Source organism: Brachyistius frenatus, unplaced genomic scaffold, assembly GCF_029030835.1.
Source record: "Brachyistius frenatus isolate BFR_SWC_R1_liver_20210118 unplaced genomic scaffold, ASM2903083v1 Contig_12, whole genome shotgun sequence".
Classification (NCBI taxonomy): Eukaryota; Metazoa; Chordata; class Actinopteri; family Embiotocidae; genus Brachyistius; species Brachyistius frenatus.
In genome coordinates this window covers 6,115,695-6,132,334 of record NW_027210611.1, presented here as the reverse complement: position 1 = coordinate 6,132,334, position 16,640 = coordinate 6,115,695, and the positions used below count along the sequence as shown (strand labels likewise).

The window sequence follows — 16,640 nt, the reverse complement described above, 5'->3', positions numbered from 1 at the left end:
ACGACACATGCTGTCAAATTATTTCTTGTCAAGATTCAATTTGTAACGGATGGGCACAATGGTCAGAAGCCCCAGAGATAAAGTTTACATTTATGGATGAATCAGATAAATCTTTGGTTTGATGGTGATAATTCTGCTCACATTTCTTCAGTCAATTTCTTCAACTTTGTTTTCTTTTCTTTGTATTTTACCTTCACTCTTTAGCAATGAGCAAGCGTTTGACCCCAAAATGAAACAATTCACAGACCGCTTGTTGAACCAACCGGGCCTGGGCACACGATGCATGGAAGGAGAACCTCTCGGGTGAGTTTTATGACTATGGACAGAAAATTATCCTAATGCAACTACTTTTATAGACCACAATAGACTCTCGTCTCATGCCTCATTTCATGCTTGGAAAACACTTTGTCAATTAGAAATCCACATCTTTATTCTGTGTCAATAAACCTTACAGAAAAACCATGTGATTGTGTACATGTGTTTTGCCAATGGGAAACATGTGATTTTGGAACATTTTCATGTAATGTGTGGAGCCCATATAAACTCCCATGTGAAAACCTTCCCACATAGTTGGTATGATAAACATGCGTCATACATGTGATTACATGTCCCATGTGGAAAACCTATGTGTTTTTCTGTTATGCTTTGTGCAGAGTATACATTTGCAGAAGTGTTATTAACAACATATTAAATTAACATCTAAAAAAAAAATTACTTTTAAATTAGTTCTGAAAAAAAGGTTTTCCTCTCATTTCATACTTTTTATGTTTTTCATTTATTAACCCAAATTCATTTGCTAGAATTCTAAGGGCACAAAAAAAGGCCAATAATTTAGTTGTAGTAATGAAAATTGTTCTTATTTCACTTATTCAGTGAAAGCATACAAAGAAAAGGCCTATAATAGAAAACGTAACAGCCAGTGATATACAGTACATGGAAAAAATTGCACCTTCACCCTGAATGATTTCTCCTATTGCACTGAAACTTCCTCATTCCTCCCTCCAGAATGCCCTGCGGTAACAGCACCTCAGAGTGGGACTATCCTCAGGTCTCCCCCGAGGTCAGCAACATCTTACAGAGTACTGAGTGGAACCAGAGAAACCCATCACCCTCCTGCCAGTGCAGCACCAGTCAGAAGCTGACCATGATGCCCATCTGTCCCATCGGTGCAGGCGGTCTGCCCCCCCGCCAACGAGAGGAGGCCACAGGAGACACCATGTTGGACCTGACGGACAGGAACATCTCCGACTACCTGGTCAAAACCTACCCCAGTCTCATCAGAGCCAGGTAGGCTTGAATGCAGTTTCCATCTGCATTCAAATTACACAAACAGGAGGAATTAAAGAAGAAAAACCCATTGTTAAAACCCTTAAAGGGCTTAAAGACATGTCTCAAACTCATTGACTGTATATAAAAGTGTATGTAGCTTCTGAGGTGAATGCGGAAGTGCCTTAAGCTGCAATACCACCGAGTGCCACTAGAGGTGGAATCCAATAAGCCTCCGGCTGCATAGACTTCCATTCAACTAGTCTCATAAAATAGTAAGTCATTAACTTCTTTCTACTAGTTATTTCAGTGTTGTTAGCTAAAGTCGCTCCCTCTTATTACTTTTCTGGCGGTCCTTGTGTAAATAATCCCGCTTCAAAAGATGTGTTTTTGGAGGCGTGTCTGTTTGATTGACAGGCCTGTGGTGCAGTCAGGTTACAGCTATCGGTTGGCATGACGTAGTATCACCGGGTTTCCAATCAGATCGAGTCAAAAACGTTTAAAAAAAGCAAAAAATTGTTTTAGTTATACCACTGCTAAAATTAATACTAATCATAAAAATTGTGTATTTTAACACATTTTAATAATTACTTTTCTCCTTCACAGTTTGAAGAGCAAATATTGGGTGAACGAACAAAGGTAATAATTAGCACTTTATTCCTGAGATTCTCTTTCTGTACCCGTCAGTCCTATTCTCCCTCTTGTGAATATTATTAATTTAAACACGTTAAAGACCAGTTCATGTGGAATACCGAGTGTAAATCTTATCCGTCATCAGATATGGAGGTCTGTCAGTCGGAGGACAACTTCCCATCCTGGACGTGGACCCGAAAATCATCCAGAGTGTTTTCCAACAAATGGGACGAATCTTCAACATCACAGGGGTGATTGTGCTTTTGTTGTTTGTTACAGACATGAGAGTAGAGTGTTAAACCCATCACATCAGTTCATAATGGGCACTGTTGTGTCACAGGGTCACTACTGTGGACGCGCACTGAGGGAGATCGGCACCTTCCTACGTTTCATGGAGAGTGAATTCAACGTGAAGGTAGGTGTGAGCTGCTTGGAAGAGTGGGTCTTTCCAGCAAATCAGTAAGTGGCAGAAATGATGTGCCAACACTGTTTGACGCAGGTCTGACGTCTTGTGTGTCGCACTTTTATATTCCAGTCTTTTGTTTACTGATGGAAAATGTATTGTCAAATTTGCTTTCAGCTTGAAGTAAAAAAAAGTTTTATATATAAAGGAAGGTCATCTTATATCATCTGTCAGGGTGGTAATTGCTGTGAGATGTTCAATTTCCTACTCTCTTGTTAGGTATGGTACAACAACAAAGGCTGGCACGCCGTGGTGGTCTTCATGAATGTGGCCAATAACGCCATTCTGCGGGCCTTCCTGCCCCGATCGGCCAAACCTGTCGAGTTCGGCATCACCGCGATCAACCACCCTCTGAACCTCACCAAAGAGCAGCTTTCTGAAGTCACTGTGTGAGTAATGCCTTCATATTTTTTTTAAACTTTTTATCCTTAAATTCCATGTGTTTGCTTGTACATTAACAACAGTGTAAACTTCAACAGGTCATGGTTTATAGTCATAAGAGTCCAGGGTAATTTTTGTGTTGGGTTTGCTGCTTTACAAAAGACATAGATGCTGTAAAATTCTTCTGTTCTTTCATGTTCACACCAATTTCAGCCTACATGTGCAAATTATATGTCCAAGTTTTATTTTTAGCAATTATTTTTAGAAGTGTCACAGTATTCAGTTTTAATATCTCTACATGCGTTATTTTCTTTTTTGTAAGGGCTGCAAATATATAATTAATTGTACCAATTTGTTAAATTTTTCATGAACAAAAAATGTATCCTGAGGGAGGTCAAAGCCTCAAATAATTTCAGCTATGATAATATACAGTGCAGGTTACTGATTAAATGTGAATCCTGTAATAAACCTTGCAAGTGCATTTTTCAGCCAGACAATATATTTTCACCTTATTTCCTAAATGCATTCTGTGCAGATGGGAATTTGCACAATCTGATAATAGTGTGTCATTTTTGAACACCTGAAATCAAAATCCCAGATCAGAATGAGCAGCACTGACTTCACCTGCTTCCTCCTTCAGGTTGACCACTTCAGTGGACGCCGTGGTGGCAATCTGCGTGATTTTCGCCATGTCCTTCATCCCCGCCAGCTTCGTCCTCTACCTCATTCAGGAGCGTGTGACCAAGGCAAAGCACCTGCAGTTTGTCAGTGGGGTCAGTCCTTTGGTTTACTGGGTGGCCAACTTCTGCTGGGACATGGTGAGTGAAGGGAAGGTTAGGGTCAAGATACACATCCCATATTATCAATAAAACCTTTCTATTTATTTTGTATAAACTGTTCTAAAAGTTTTCACGTTTTTGAACAATGAAGTCCATCCGTTATTCGGGGCTACAGCAATGACTTACTTATTATTACATATATTGGCAACTTTTGCTTGTTTTGCTTTTTTTTTCTTCCCCATTTTGTTTTATTTTGTAATATTGGATTTCTCACTCTGAATGTTTGTTCCCCTCAGATGAACTACTGTCTCAGCACTGCGATGGTTGTTGGCATTTTCATGGCTTTTGACAAAAAGTGTTACACATCACCATCCAACCTGCCAGCACTAATAGCACTGCTTCTGCTCTATGGGTAAGCCGTTACTTAGTTTAATTTAAATCAGTTTTGTTTTGCAAACGCACAACAAAAAAAAAAAAGTTAAGAAAGGAAGCACAGATTGTGCCGGTGAGGTAGTTCCAGTTTATTGGGGAGCACCCAAAGGGCCTTATTAGGACGTCTCACCTCTAAAACAAAAACAAATGTGTAAGTGAATGAGACGGGAGCTGAATAACTGCAGTTCACCAACAAGAAAATTCATAGAGGAAGGACAAAATGCATAAATGTCATGAAAACAAAACTTGAAGAGAACCAACCTCCGCCAAGGCCAATAGTCCACTCTTCTATGATATGCAAATACGCATCTGAAACCAATGAACATGTCCGGATGTATTTCCAAAACTATTCAAATGATGTAAAAGAAGGCTTGTTGGCTGAAGCCTCACATTTCTGGTTCTCCCCTATGAAACCACAAACTGCATTAAGTTTGAGCAATTAAATGTGTATCCCAGAGGATTACTGGTACCTGTAAATGTTGATTGTGATCTGGAGTCATAGTCTTGCTAGAATGGCCAATGTGTTTTCTCTACTAATAGAACGATACTATCCATCTCGTAATGTTCACGATAATGATGATGTTAAAATAACTCCTGGATCTGCACTGTGACTCGGATGAGCTCCATAATTCATTGGGTTGTTCGTTGACCCAGGTTACACCCTTCCACCAAGTTTCATGTAAATCAGTTCTGTAGTTTTTGCTCAACTCTGCTGACAAACAAACAAACAAACAAACAAACCACACCAAAAACTACTCAATGCCTGATTTGAATAAAATATATATTTCTCTTCTCTCTGTCTCCTCTGCCTTTAGGTGGTCAGTGACGCCCATGATGTACCCCATGTCCTACATATTCAACATCCCAAGCACGGCATATGTGTCTCTGTCCTGCATCAACCTGTTTATAGGCATCAACAGCAGTGCCATCACATTCATCCTGGAACTCTTTGAAAACAATCGGGTAAGTGCATATTGATTATTAAATATTGTAAGAAAATGTACAGCCAAACTGATAAATGTCTGTTCGCATAAGTTATTCTGAAAGTTTCAAACCTTTCACTGCAGATGATGCTTATTTGAGTCATTCATTAGGTCTTGTAGTTGCTGGGTTTACCAGTGCACTACTTCGTATGGATAAAATACCAAGACGCCAAACAACCCTTTGGAAGCAGAGATGAACCACCGAGTGCATCGGAAATACATTTACAAATTAAACCTAAAGTCGATTTATTTTTTTGGACAACTTGAGAGCAGTGTGACAACCTGTAGCAACACTGCCTTACAAAGTTGAATAATGAGAATCTTTTAGTTAACCACTGAGAATCATTTAAATTTTTCCAATCAGTGGATGTAAATATTGATGTACAGGTGGCTGGAAACAAGTCTACAAATGCATGCAAATGTTACTCCCCGTCGGCTGTATCTGTAAAAGTAAATTGTTTTCCTCGCAACACATTGTGTTTTCTGAATATTTAGTCGCCCTCAAGTGACAAAAAAAAAAAAAAAAGAGATCAATGAATTAAAGTCTGAAGTCTGTTTATGACGCCAGAGAACAGATACATTTGCAAAAGTTTGGAACAACAAAAACACTCGCAAGAACAGGGCGGTCAAAATTAGGTTCATGATGCGTTTAAATGCAACTCGTGAGCTCGTGGTTACAACGTGGGAAGTCGTATACACCGTACGTTTGGCGTTCCAAGTCAACATGGACGCCGACTAGAAGCCACAGAAGCTAACAATTTAGCAAGCTAGAAGGGCAATAACAGAGAGAGAGAGAGAGAGAGGATAGCTGTCGGACTCCGAGCAATGACAGGGCAGAGGTGTTGCTCGGGTGGCTTCCCGCCGCGTCCAAAAAAACAAAATGGAAGCGGTCCTTCCTTCCAGATGGTTCTCTCCACGTCGCCCACGCCGCGAGTCATGAGAGAAGCACTGGAGGTTGAGTAGGGCGTATTTTCACTGTGTCAGTATTTATAAGAGTCTAAAAAGAGTTTGTCTGAGCATTTATGAATTAATATGAATTTTTGCTGTCGAAAATGCACAAACACCATTTGAAAAAAAAAAACATTCGGTATTGGATTTCGCTGTTTGGAGCAATGGTAGAGAATTGACCATGTAAACAAAGCAAAAGTTAATCAGACGACTAAAAGAGATAGAATACTTCTCACAAATGAATCATTTGAACCATTTAGCCCAACATATGTCTCCTACAACAGTCATGATCACATGAAGTCTGATATTTACGTGTTTATATTTACGAGTTGAATCAGTGAAAACGTGGGTGTGTTTTTTGTTGTGTTTTTTTGTTGTTGCCAGTCTTTACTGACGTTCAATGAGTGGCTGAAGAAATGCCTGCTGGTGTTCCCTCACTTCTGCTTGGGGCGAGGACTCATAGACATGGCCATGAATCAGGCGGTGACTGATGTTTATGCCCGGTTTGGTAAGTACTCTATACGTATGTGTTATTTGACATGATAAAATTCCATGCACACATTTTCCAATTAAAATGTAAGATTTGATAAAGTTGTTCCTTTGGTTCAATTTGTTGAAGTTTGTAATCTTAATCACAGTGGAACTTTTTTTGACCAGCTTAGCGCTATTTGTGCCAGATTTTTGAGTGACAAATGACTCGGCAGAAAAAACCCAAAATGGATTGTAACTCGTTTCTGTCTTTGAAAAATTGCCTGAGATGTATAAAATGTCTCACTGAAAAATGGGTTCATTTTCCGTATCGTCCTCGTCTCTGTTTCCAGGTGAAGAGCACGTAGCGGACCCTTTCCGATGGGACTTTGTCGGGAAAAATATAGCTTTTATGGCAGTGGAAGGCTTCGTCTACTTTATTCTGAATCTTCTGATCCAATACAGGTTCTTTTTGGATCACTGGTAAGAGCCTGAGTACATCAGAAACGTACGCAGGGTCAGAACTTAAAGATAATGTGTAGCTCTGTTGTCGTAGAAGCCTCCAAACAAATGTTACTCTCGACCCTTCAGGTTATCGGACTACAGGCAGACTCTGATACAAGATGACGACGACGACGTGGCAGCAGAGAGGCGGCGGATTTATGATGGCGGCAGCAAGACAGACATCCTGCAGATCAGGGACCTCTCGAAGGTAAAAATCACTGACTCCTGACATCTCAATTTCAAATTAAACGTAAAGAATATAACAGACAGTGTATTTAATGCAAGCTCCTGGTTTTCCTCCAGGTTGGTCTGAAAAGCAATATAAGTCATTTCAAATTCAGCTTTAATTTTCATTCATCCTTTGTTCTGTATTCATATACGTATCCACTTGAATAAAAGGTCAGAGTAGAAGAAGCAGACAGCATAAGTTAGTATTCGTGGGCACATCCACAAAACCTCAGTGGGATAAGTGCTGAACACAAAAGGAAACCCCACGCATTGGAATTACAGCCGTTTCATTTGACCAGTGATGTTTTGAGGAACTCAGCATCCTCGCAGGCAAATAACTGCAAAGAAATAGAAAGAAAAAATCATTTGGACAGATAAAAACAAGCCATAAAATGGACAAAACAATAGAGTCAAAACGGCTTACAAATAACATGAACAAATCCGTCCAAGCCTGTTAAAAAAATGTGGTTTTATTGTTTTTTCTCTGAGGAAGAAATGAATGTACCTATGAACAGCTACCTATGAAAAGTATGAACTGTTGCATTATGATATTAGGAAATAAGGGAAAGTGTGCTAATTATTAGGGGAGAGGAGAACCTGAAAAGAGGGGGGGGTTATGTACTTTTTATTACTCATAGGAGAGTAGTCTATTTGTTAAGAGTGAACGAGAGGATATTTTTCTGATCACTGAATCAGAGATTTGAATTATTCTAGAGAAACATATTGCAGTGCTCAAGCTGCATTTTCACTAATAATGGGAGGAGGATATGTATGCATATACATCTACAATATACATAAAAAAATTCAGCCCTCATCCTTCCTCCTTAATTATTTTCAAACAGTCCCTAACAGACAAAGACAAAGCAAATATTTAAACATCTAAATATATATATATATATATATATATAGTACAGAATTAATAATTTAATTTATTATATTTTTCCCTCCACATTTTTGCCATTATTTCAACGTTATTACACAGAAAAATTGAGTTATTATTGTTTTCCTGCCTTCTCTGCACAGACATACGTGGGCAGGAAGAGGGCAGCTGTGGACCGAATTTGTGTGGGAGTCCCCGCAGGAGAGGTAAAGTCACTAACATCAAGATCTACTACTGTCTTTTCTATTTGCTACAAGTTTTCTCTGTGTTTCTTCAAGTAAACCTCCACACTAATTCAGCTTTCAGTCAGAGTGTTACAGATGGACTATAAGATTCTTTGCAATATTGAGAAGTGTATTTATTTCTCATCTATGTTGGAGTGTTTGTTTAAATTTCAGTGTTAAGGTTTTCATAATTCTTTTTAAAACATGCATTTAAGTCCATGTAAATGGACATTTCTAGGCAGCCTAGTCAAGCAAGGTAGGATGTTAAAGGTTTCATAATGATGTTGTAAGTCATTCTGCGGAATACTGAGTTCATTTCAGCGCTTCATTTTCAGTGTTTGATCCGTCCTTGAATCGAGAGTCTGGTTGTCTTTTTCTCTGCTAGTGCTTTGGTCTACTGGGAGTTAATGGAGCTGGAAAGACGACAACCTTCAAAATGCTGACAGGTGACACTGATGTCAGCTCTGGGGAGGCGACTGTGGCTGGTTACAGGTACATGAAGCAAAGAAAAAAAAAACAACTATGGATACAACACAAACGGTGTTCAGGGTTGCAATGGACGGTGTTTTCTTTTTTTTTCTAAACGTAATTTTTCCAGCACAGTTCCTGATTGGTGACAACCAGAACGAGTTTAATGCATTAAGACAGTTCGAACACAGGGAAGGTCAATCTGACGTCAACTGTGTATTAATACTATCTGACTGTTTTGGTACTCCAAATTAAAAAAAAAAATTAAACAAAAGGAAGGAAGGAGGACTTGATTGATGATTAGTTTTTGAAGTCATAGATCTCATTTTGTTGTAGAGCTAGTTATTTTGGTGCCAGTATTCTGTCTCATGAGAAATATTTTCACTCCAACTATTTGAAAGTTTGCCCGTTTGAATACTTGCCAGAGTCGAAAATCACCTTTGGACAAAAATCTTGTGACGCTGCAGATTTATGTGGAGACTCCATGACTTCATTGGGTAGCACTGATGGATTAACTGGCAAACAAATTTGTCCATCAAACTAAAATATAATTAACAATAAGATTAAATGTCATTTTTGCAATGTGTTTACTCCTTTTTATACAATTTTGTTCAGAGAAATCTGCTTTTTGCAGCTATAGAAAACAGTAATGACTAAACAGGTCAAATTCCCTTCCAGAACCATTTGATGTTTTGTTATTCTTGCCATTTTACGTGCTGTTGGCTCACTGCAATGACTGGCATTTTGTGTCTTATTCTGTAGCATCCTGACAGCGATCCTAGATGTGCACCAGAACATGGGCTACTGCCCTCAGTTTGATGCCATTGATGAGCTCCTCACCGGCAGGGAGCATCTCTACCTCTACGCTCGTCTCCGAGGGGTACCTGAGTCAGAGATCCCCAGAGTGAGTGGGACTCCAGTTGCTCCACATATTGAACTGTCTAAGCATGTTTCACTCTGTTGCCCAAATGACATAAACACAAGAGAGAGCTTATCAGTTTTGTTTTGTAATGTTGTGTGCATCCTCTTTCCTCTTACTCATTATTTGCTAATGGTTGTTTTGTCCTTTTATTTTTGCTCTGATGTTATGAAAGGTTTAGTTAACGGTCCCAAAAGCCACCCTTGGATTGAAGTGGGCACTGAACACAGCTCCTCTTCCCCCTGTAGGTGGCAGAGTGGGGCATCCAGAAGCTGGGTCTGACAGAATATGCCGACCGCTGTGCCGGGACGTACAGCGGAGGCAACAAGCGTAAACTCTCCACAGCCATCGCAATGATTGGCTGCCCAGCGCTGGTGCTGCTGGTGAGTTAGCCAATGGCGACAATCTCACAAGCCTATTGTTTGGGTTTTTGGGTTTTATGCAGGGATTTATCAATGAAATGGTCTACGGATCCAGATGGGAAACCATATGGGTTCAGTCAAGCCTGGCCTCGAATGTTTTATACATTGGCAAGAATCTGTGCAGTTCAATTCAAATTGGCATAAATCTGAGATCTTTGCCATATGCTGATAGAGATAAGAATTTGGGTCTCCATTCGTATGGAACATTGTACTCAGGAGTCACATTTGTTGTTTGTTTGTTTGTCTGCGGCTGTGTTTGTTTAGGACGAGCCCACGACGGGGATGGACCCGCACTCTCGGCGCTTCCTGTGGAACGCCATCATGAGTGTCATTCAGGACGGCCGGGCCGTGGTGCTAACATCCCACAGGTTCGACTTCTAATTATGACACGACTCCACTGCACACACTTCCTGCAGCAGCTGACCAAACACAGTTAACTGTTGTGCCAACAGCTGTTGATGAGATTGCTATTTGCTTGATCTATGAAATGATGACAAATTGGTCGTAGACGTGTAACAGCGGCAGTGAAAAAAAATTAAGATGGATTATTGTTGTTTTCCACCAGTATGGAGGAGTGTGAGGCTCTGTGCACTCGACTGGCCATCATGGTCAATGGGACCTTCAAGTGTCTGGGTACCATCCAGCATCTCAAATACAAGTAAGAGTTTCAAACACTTACACACTGTTGACATACCATTTAAATGTCCGACCTTCATGCTCACAAAATACGTGTTCATGAGTGTGCTCACTGTGATTGATTCTGCCTTCTAACGTGGTCATAATTTATGAAAACAAATATTTTCGGACTTTGAAAATAGCAATAATATAAATTTACAAAATGGCTTTGGGGGCTCAAAACGCGCATATAATGTTACTGGTTCGAATTAACCACCAAAGAAAAGTGCGTGATGTTTACATACTGTGTTTCCTTGATTCAGGTTTGGTGATGGCTACGTGGTGACCATGAAAATTAAGGCAGCTAAAGCCGGCTTGTCCCCCGAGCTGGAGCCCGTCGAGAGTTTTATGGAGAGCTCGTTCCCCGGCTGCATTCAGCGGGAGAAGCACTACAACACGCTGCAGTACGAGATTGCCTCGTCCTCCCTCGCCAGGATATTTCAGCTGGTGGTGGCTAGTAAAGACCGGCTCAGCATCGAGGACTACTCCGTTTCCCAGACAACACTGGACCAGGTATGGATGCAACACAATTTTGGCTCCAAGTGACTCTGTTCTGTCACCCAAACATTTTACACAAAATGTGATGCTCTAGTTTCAGGTCCATGGCGGGATCACAAATTCACACATACCAGTAGTCACAAAAATGATGTTGATCAAGCGATGAAAATTGGAATACTTTCAGACGCAGGTTAAAGCTTCCCCCTCATACTGTATTATAATTTTTGATCCCATTACGTTCACTTCCAAATTTGTGTCCACATGGGAGGAGCTAGAGTTGTTGACTATACATTGACATTACAAATCTATTTTTTGTAAGATTGGCATTTTAAATATATTTAATATCATGCTGGATATCAATAAATCATGACTTTGAATACCGGGCATTAAAAAAAAAAAAAGTTTTTCATAATTTACTGATTCAGTTTGCCTGTTGTTCAGGTGTTTGTCAACTTTGCCAAGCAGCAGACAGGAGAGGACGAGGACGCCACGTTACACAGACGAGCAGCAGTTGGAAGAAAAGACATTAAGATCTCGCCAGTGAAGAGGAAAACATGAAAAGGTCACCTGTGCATGTTTAGACACGCAAACGTAGAGGTGTTACTCTGCAGTGCACTATTATTACATTACACCTTCCAAAATTCAACAACATCTTTTAATATTTAACAAGCCAAGTTTTTTTTTTTTTTTTTTTTAGAATGATGACAAGTTACCTGCCAAAGTTACGGGTAGAAAAGTTTTTGTTCCAGCCACAGCCAAAAAAGCCTCTGGCTGCAAATGGGGATTCATTTTACACTATACATTAAAAAAATAATAAAAAACACTACTTTTACTACTTTTGACTTGAAATAGTATTCATAACTTTAAAAAGTAGAAACTGACATGAACACAGCTAGTTCTGCTGAAATATGGAAAAGAAAAATGATATTTTCTCCTTACACTGACCTGCTTGTAAAAATATGTGCATAATGTATTTGCAATGAATACTTAAGCATACCTAAAAGCAGTATTTTTTTTTTAATTGTCTACATAAACTCACACTCCAATTTTATGTACTCTGTTTAAATGAAACATCTTTTAAATGTCAAACTGTCTCAATGCAAAACATGTTTACCATTGCTTTCATTCCATTATTTATTATTGTACATTGAGGTATTTCTTTCACTGCTGTGTTTCATACTTTGTACTGACATTGGGAAACAATGGAACGTGGCAATCTTCCTCTTGAAGGATTTCATTTGAGAAAAAAAAAAAAATACACCATGAGATGAATATAGCTGTAGCTGAAGAGGAAATCCATTTTGTATCGGACAACTGTTTAACATGTTTTACATGCTCTGTGCAGTCCTGTTTAGCTGATTTGTACTTCATCATCTGTCCCAAATAAAACAGTCTGAAGTTTCATCATGTTAATAATAACAACAACCAAGGTCCTCCTTTGCTTCTCTTAAAGCCACTCGATGCTTAGAGAGAAGCGTTCAAAAGGCTTTTCACTCTGCTGACCGGAAATAACGCCACTGAAAAGTTAAGGAAGCGACTACTGGTCAGTGGGGAGGCTGAGAGACGACTTTGCATCGCGGCCAAGGCGACACTGCGCTGAGTGGCTTGTCACGAGCTGGATTTATCTGACACACACAGTCCAATTACTGTTCTCCTGCCGCAAGTGGCGGTGTCGCTGCCTCCGGCCGCCCACGAGCCTTAATTTCATTGGCTCCCTCAAACAAACAAAGGGATGATGGCACCGTGCAATTCAGGGCCGCTAATGAATTCTCTGGTGGACAATCTCGTGCTCCTCTCTGCCCATAGTGTCATCCGGATGAAGCTGATGAGCACGAACAGCAGCGCAGTGGGAGAACGAAGGAGTCACACGGTAACAGGCTGTGAAATGTGAGTGTTTGTATTCTGCGGAACACTAAGAAAGGTTCACTCAGAGCACATTGGAACAAAAACACAGATTCATTTCTATGTATAAGAATCAAAATCTGTATTGAAAAAAAAAATACAAAATTGTGGACAGGTAGTGTTAAATTACAGTGAGTGTGGGACTCGAGGGTCCTCATTACTCTGTAACTAGCTAATCACCAGCCACGGTGGCCAAAATTGACAATTAAAGGAGTCAAGCCATATGTATCTAAGTTTCTAACATTAGTAAATATCATATTCTACTGGTTATAACCAAGCGGCAACCAGCAGGGACGTCACTCGTTGGTTCGTGAACGGCTGTTACGAAGCCTCTAGTTTGGATTTTGGCCGGCGCCATCTTGCTAGTTAGGAGCGGTTTGGAGTGACCATATTTGGACGAGCTGGGGGGAAGCGGGTGGTGGAGCTGACTCGATCTGATAGGAAACCCGTGTCATACCCACGGATACCCGTATTTTGACTGTCAATCAAACAGACATGCCCCCCCAAAAAAAACAAAAACAAAAAAAAACAACAACAACACTGCTTTTTGAAGCTTATTTTCTAATTATTTTCAGACGGACTGCCTGAAAAATAAGAAGGAACGACTTTCACTAGCAAATTCAAAATGACTGGTTAAAAATGTCTTTTCGTTAGATGGGAGTCTATGGAGCCGGAGTCTTTTGGAGCCGACCTCTAGCGGCACTCGGTGACATTGCAGCTTAAGGCACTTCCACCTCGGCCTTATTTTTCATACCCCAAAGCTACGTCCACTTTAATATACAGTCAATGAGTATACCCTGAGGTGGTAGACTCAAATTTTTTTTTAAATTTCACTACCTATATTACCTGATTACTAAAACTGTTGCATTTACATGCAGGTGGTTATTGCTGATGCAGGTTCAGGTGAGCGAAGCCAAGCTTACCTACCAGTGTTTTATGTAATTCTTTATCCGTAAAGTCAAATACTTGTTATGGAGAAACTAATGTAGCAATTTCCTCCAAAATCTAAAATCAATAATACAATTACAACAAAAAATAAAACATTATAGATGATGGAAATATCATCCCTTTGTACCAACTTGAATAACAGGAGATTAAAAAGTATTCAACATGTTTGGGATAAGGTCAACCATCAGGTCATGCCACAGCTGTCCCTCTCATTAAATCTTTTTCTGTGATCTTGTTGTCAGTGTGGCAAGAAGTCACTCGACCGCGACTTGTTGTCAAAATTGTTGTTGACTTCAAACTCTCGGACTCCTATTGTTTTAATTTGCCTCTTCTCCACTATGTCTATCAGCTAAATGCCTGAAATGTGTATTTAATGAAGCTAAATGAAATGTCAGCTGTATTGAAAAAGCTTAAAAAGAACAACAGCTACAAAAGGAAAGGAAAGTGAATGCGACCTTTAAATATTATGCATGCAAATACAAGAGGAGTAATTAATTTACAGCAGCAGCCTATGTTACTGAGACTAAAATTCATAGAAACTGCCTAACTTACATACAGTGGTGTGAAAAAGTGTTTGCCCCCTTCCTGATTTCCAATTTTTTTGCATGTCTGTCACACTTAAATGTTTCAGAGCATCAAACTAATTTAAATATTAGTCAAAGATAACACAAGTAAACACAAAATGCAGTTTTTAAATGAAGGTTTTTATTATTAAGGGAGAAAAAAAAATCCAAACTCACATGGCCCTGTGTGAAAAAGTGTTTGCCCCCTAAACCTAATAACTGGTTGGACCACCCTTAGCAGCAACAACTGCAATCAAGCGTTTACGATAACTTGCAATGAGTCTTTTACAGCTGTGGAGGAATTTTAGCCGACTCATCTTTGCAGAGTTGTTGTAATTCAGCCACATTGGATGGTCTTCCAGCATGAACCACCTTTTTAAGGTCATGCCACAGCATCTCAATAGGATTCAGGTCAGGACTTTGACTAGGCCACTCCAAAGTCTTCATTTTGTTTTTCTTCAGCCATTCAGAGGTGGACTTGCTGCTGTGTTTTGGATCATTGTCCTGCTGCAGAACCCAAGTTGGCTTCAGCTTGAGGTCACGAACAGACGGCCGGACGTTCTCCTTCAGGATTTTTTGGTAGACGGTAGAATTCATGGTTCCATTTATCACAGCAGGTCTTCCAGGTCCTGAAGCAGCAAAACAGCCCCAGACCATCACACTACCACCACCATATTTTACTGTTGGTATGGTTCTTTTTCTGAAATGCGGTGTTACTTTTACGCCAGATGTAATCACACCTTCCAAAAAGTTAAACTTTTGTCTCGTCAGTCCACGGAGTATTTTCCCAAAAGTCTTGGGGATCATCGAGATGTTTTCTGGCAAAAATGAGACGAGCCTTAATGCTCTTTTTGCTCAGCGGTGGTTTTGGTCTTGGAACTCTGCCATGCGGGCCATTTTTGCCGAGTCGCTTTCTTATGGTGGAGTCATGAACACTGACCTTAACTGAGGCAAATGAGGCCTGCAGTTCTTTAGATGTTGTTGTGGGGCCTTTTGTGACCTCTCGGATGAGTCGTCGCTGCGCTCTCGGGGTAATTTTGGTCGGCCGGCCGCTCCTGGGAAGGTTCACCACTGTTCCATGTTTTCTCCATTTGTGGATAATGAGTCTCACTGTGGTTCACTGGAGTCCCAAAGCTTTAGAAATGGCTTTATAACCTTTTCCAGACTGGCAGATCTCAATTACTTTCTTTCTCATTTGTTCCTGAATTTCTTTGGATCTCGGCATGATGTCTAGCTTCTGAGGATCTTTTGCTCTGCTTCACTTTGTCAGGCAGGTCCTGTTGAAGTGATTTCTTGATTGAGAGCAGGTGTGTCAGTAATCAATCCTGGGTGTGGCTGGAGAAATTGAACTCAGGTGTGATAAACCACAGTTAAGTTATGTTTTAACAGGAGGGGGCAAACACTTTTTCACACAGGGCCAAAGATCCAATTGTTCGGTCTCTTCTGAAGGTTTCCAAGATGTATCGCTGCAGGTTGTGACTTTTTCACACCACTGTACCAATATTTAACCCAGAGAATTTTTAAACTAGTTTCCTGTACCATATATTACTGATTTATAGATTATTGTCCAAAATATGAAGGCAAAACTAACACATGCTACATAAACAACAGGTACTCCTTTTTTCTTTTTTTTTGACAGGTTATAAATCAGGTACTCGTATAGTGTTTTTAAATGAGAGACTTTATAGTCAGACATACCCGAAGGTGACAGTGGAAGATCGATGAAGCTGAAAACCCCGAATGATAGAACAGCTCTGAGAAGAAAAACAATGAAAGATTTTTCTATCATTATTGTGATAATATCAACACTTTCCGAATCTAACTGTCAGATACTCCTGCACAGTGCTGTGCAGATAGTGCAGCTGTAATTGAATGGCTGCTCTCCAACACAGATTCATGTGAAGCCCCCTGAGTTCCCCTTCGTAGTAAATGTGGGCTATAAACAACACTGACATGACTTAATACCGGGTATGGATTTCCACTAACTGTTAGGTGTCAGACAAATACACTATGAAGATTTCAACATCATAAGGGTGTCTAAAACTATGATTACGAC

The 16,640-nt window shown here is 40.1% G+C and overlaps 1 protein-coding gene across 1 annotated transcript in view; it reads left to right on the top strand.

Annotated features, from left to right (window-relative positions):
- The window catches only part of LOC138617418 (retinal-specific phospholipid-transporting ATPase ABCA4-like), a 38,577-nt gene extending 26,030 nt beyond the window's left edge, over window positions 1–12,547 (top strand). The window contains exons 31-50 of the mRNA XM_069692418.1: window positions 205–303; window positions 1,006–1,287; window positions 1,873–1,905; window positions 2,045–2,150; window positions 2,240–2,314; window positions 2,582–2,751; window positions 3,384–3,561; window positions 3,819–3,934; window positions 4,770–4,917; window positions 6,270–6,393; window positions 6,707–6,836; window positions 6,945–7,065; window positions 8,109–8,171; window positions 8,575–8,681; window positions 9,420–9,561; window positions 9,825–9,959; window positions 10,263–10,366; window positions 10,564–10,656; window positions 10,937–11,186; window positions 11,613–12,547. Coding sequence (XP_069548519.1) covers window positions 205–303; window positions 1,006–1,287; window positions 1,873–1,905; window positions 2,045–2,150; window positions 2,240–2,314; window positions 2,582–2,751; window positions 3,384–3,561; window positions 3,819–3,934; window positions 4,770–4,917; window positions 6,270–6,393; window positions 6,707–6,836; window positions 6,945–7,065; window positions 8,109–8,171; window positions 8,575–8,681; window positions 9,420–9,561; window positions 9,825–9,959; window positions 10,263–10,366; window positions 10,564–10,656; window positions 10,937–11,186; window positions 11,613–11,729 — 2,593 coding nt within the window. The 3' untranslated portion in view covers window positions 11,730–12,547. The remainder of the gene's footprint in view (window positions 1–204; window positions 304–1,005; window positions 1,288–1,872; window positions 1,906–2,044; window positions 2,151–2,239; window positions 2,315–2,581; window positions 2,752–3,383; window positions 3,562–3,818; window positions 3,935–4,769; window positions 4,918–6,269; window positions 6,394–6,706; window positions 6,837–6,944; window positions 7,066–8,108; window positions 8,172–8,574; window positions 8,682–9,419; window positions 9,562–9,824; window positions 9,960–10,262; window positions 10,367–10,563; window positions 10,657–10,936; window positions 11,187–11,612) is intronic.
- Window positions 12,548–16,640: the final 4,093 nt, after the last annotated feature.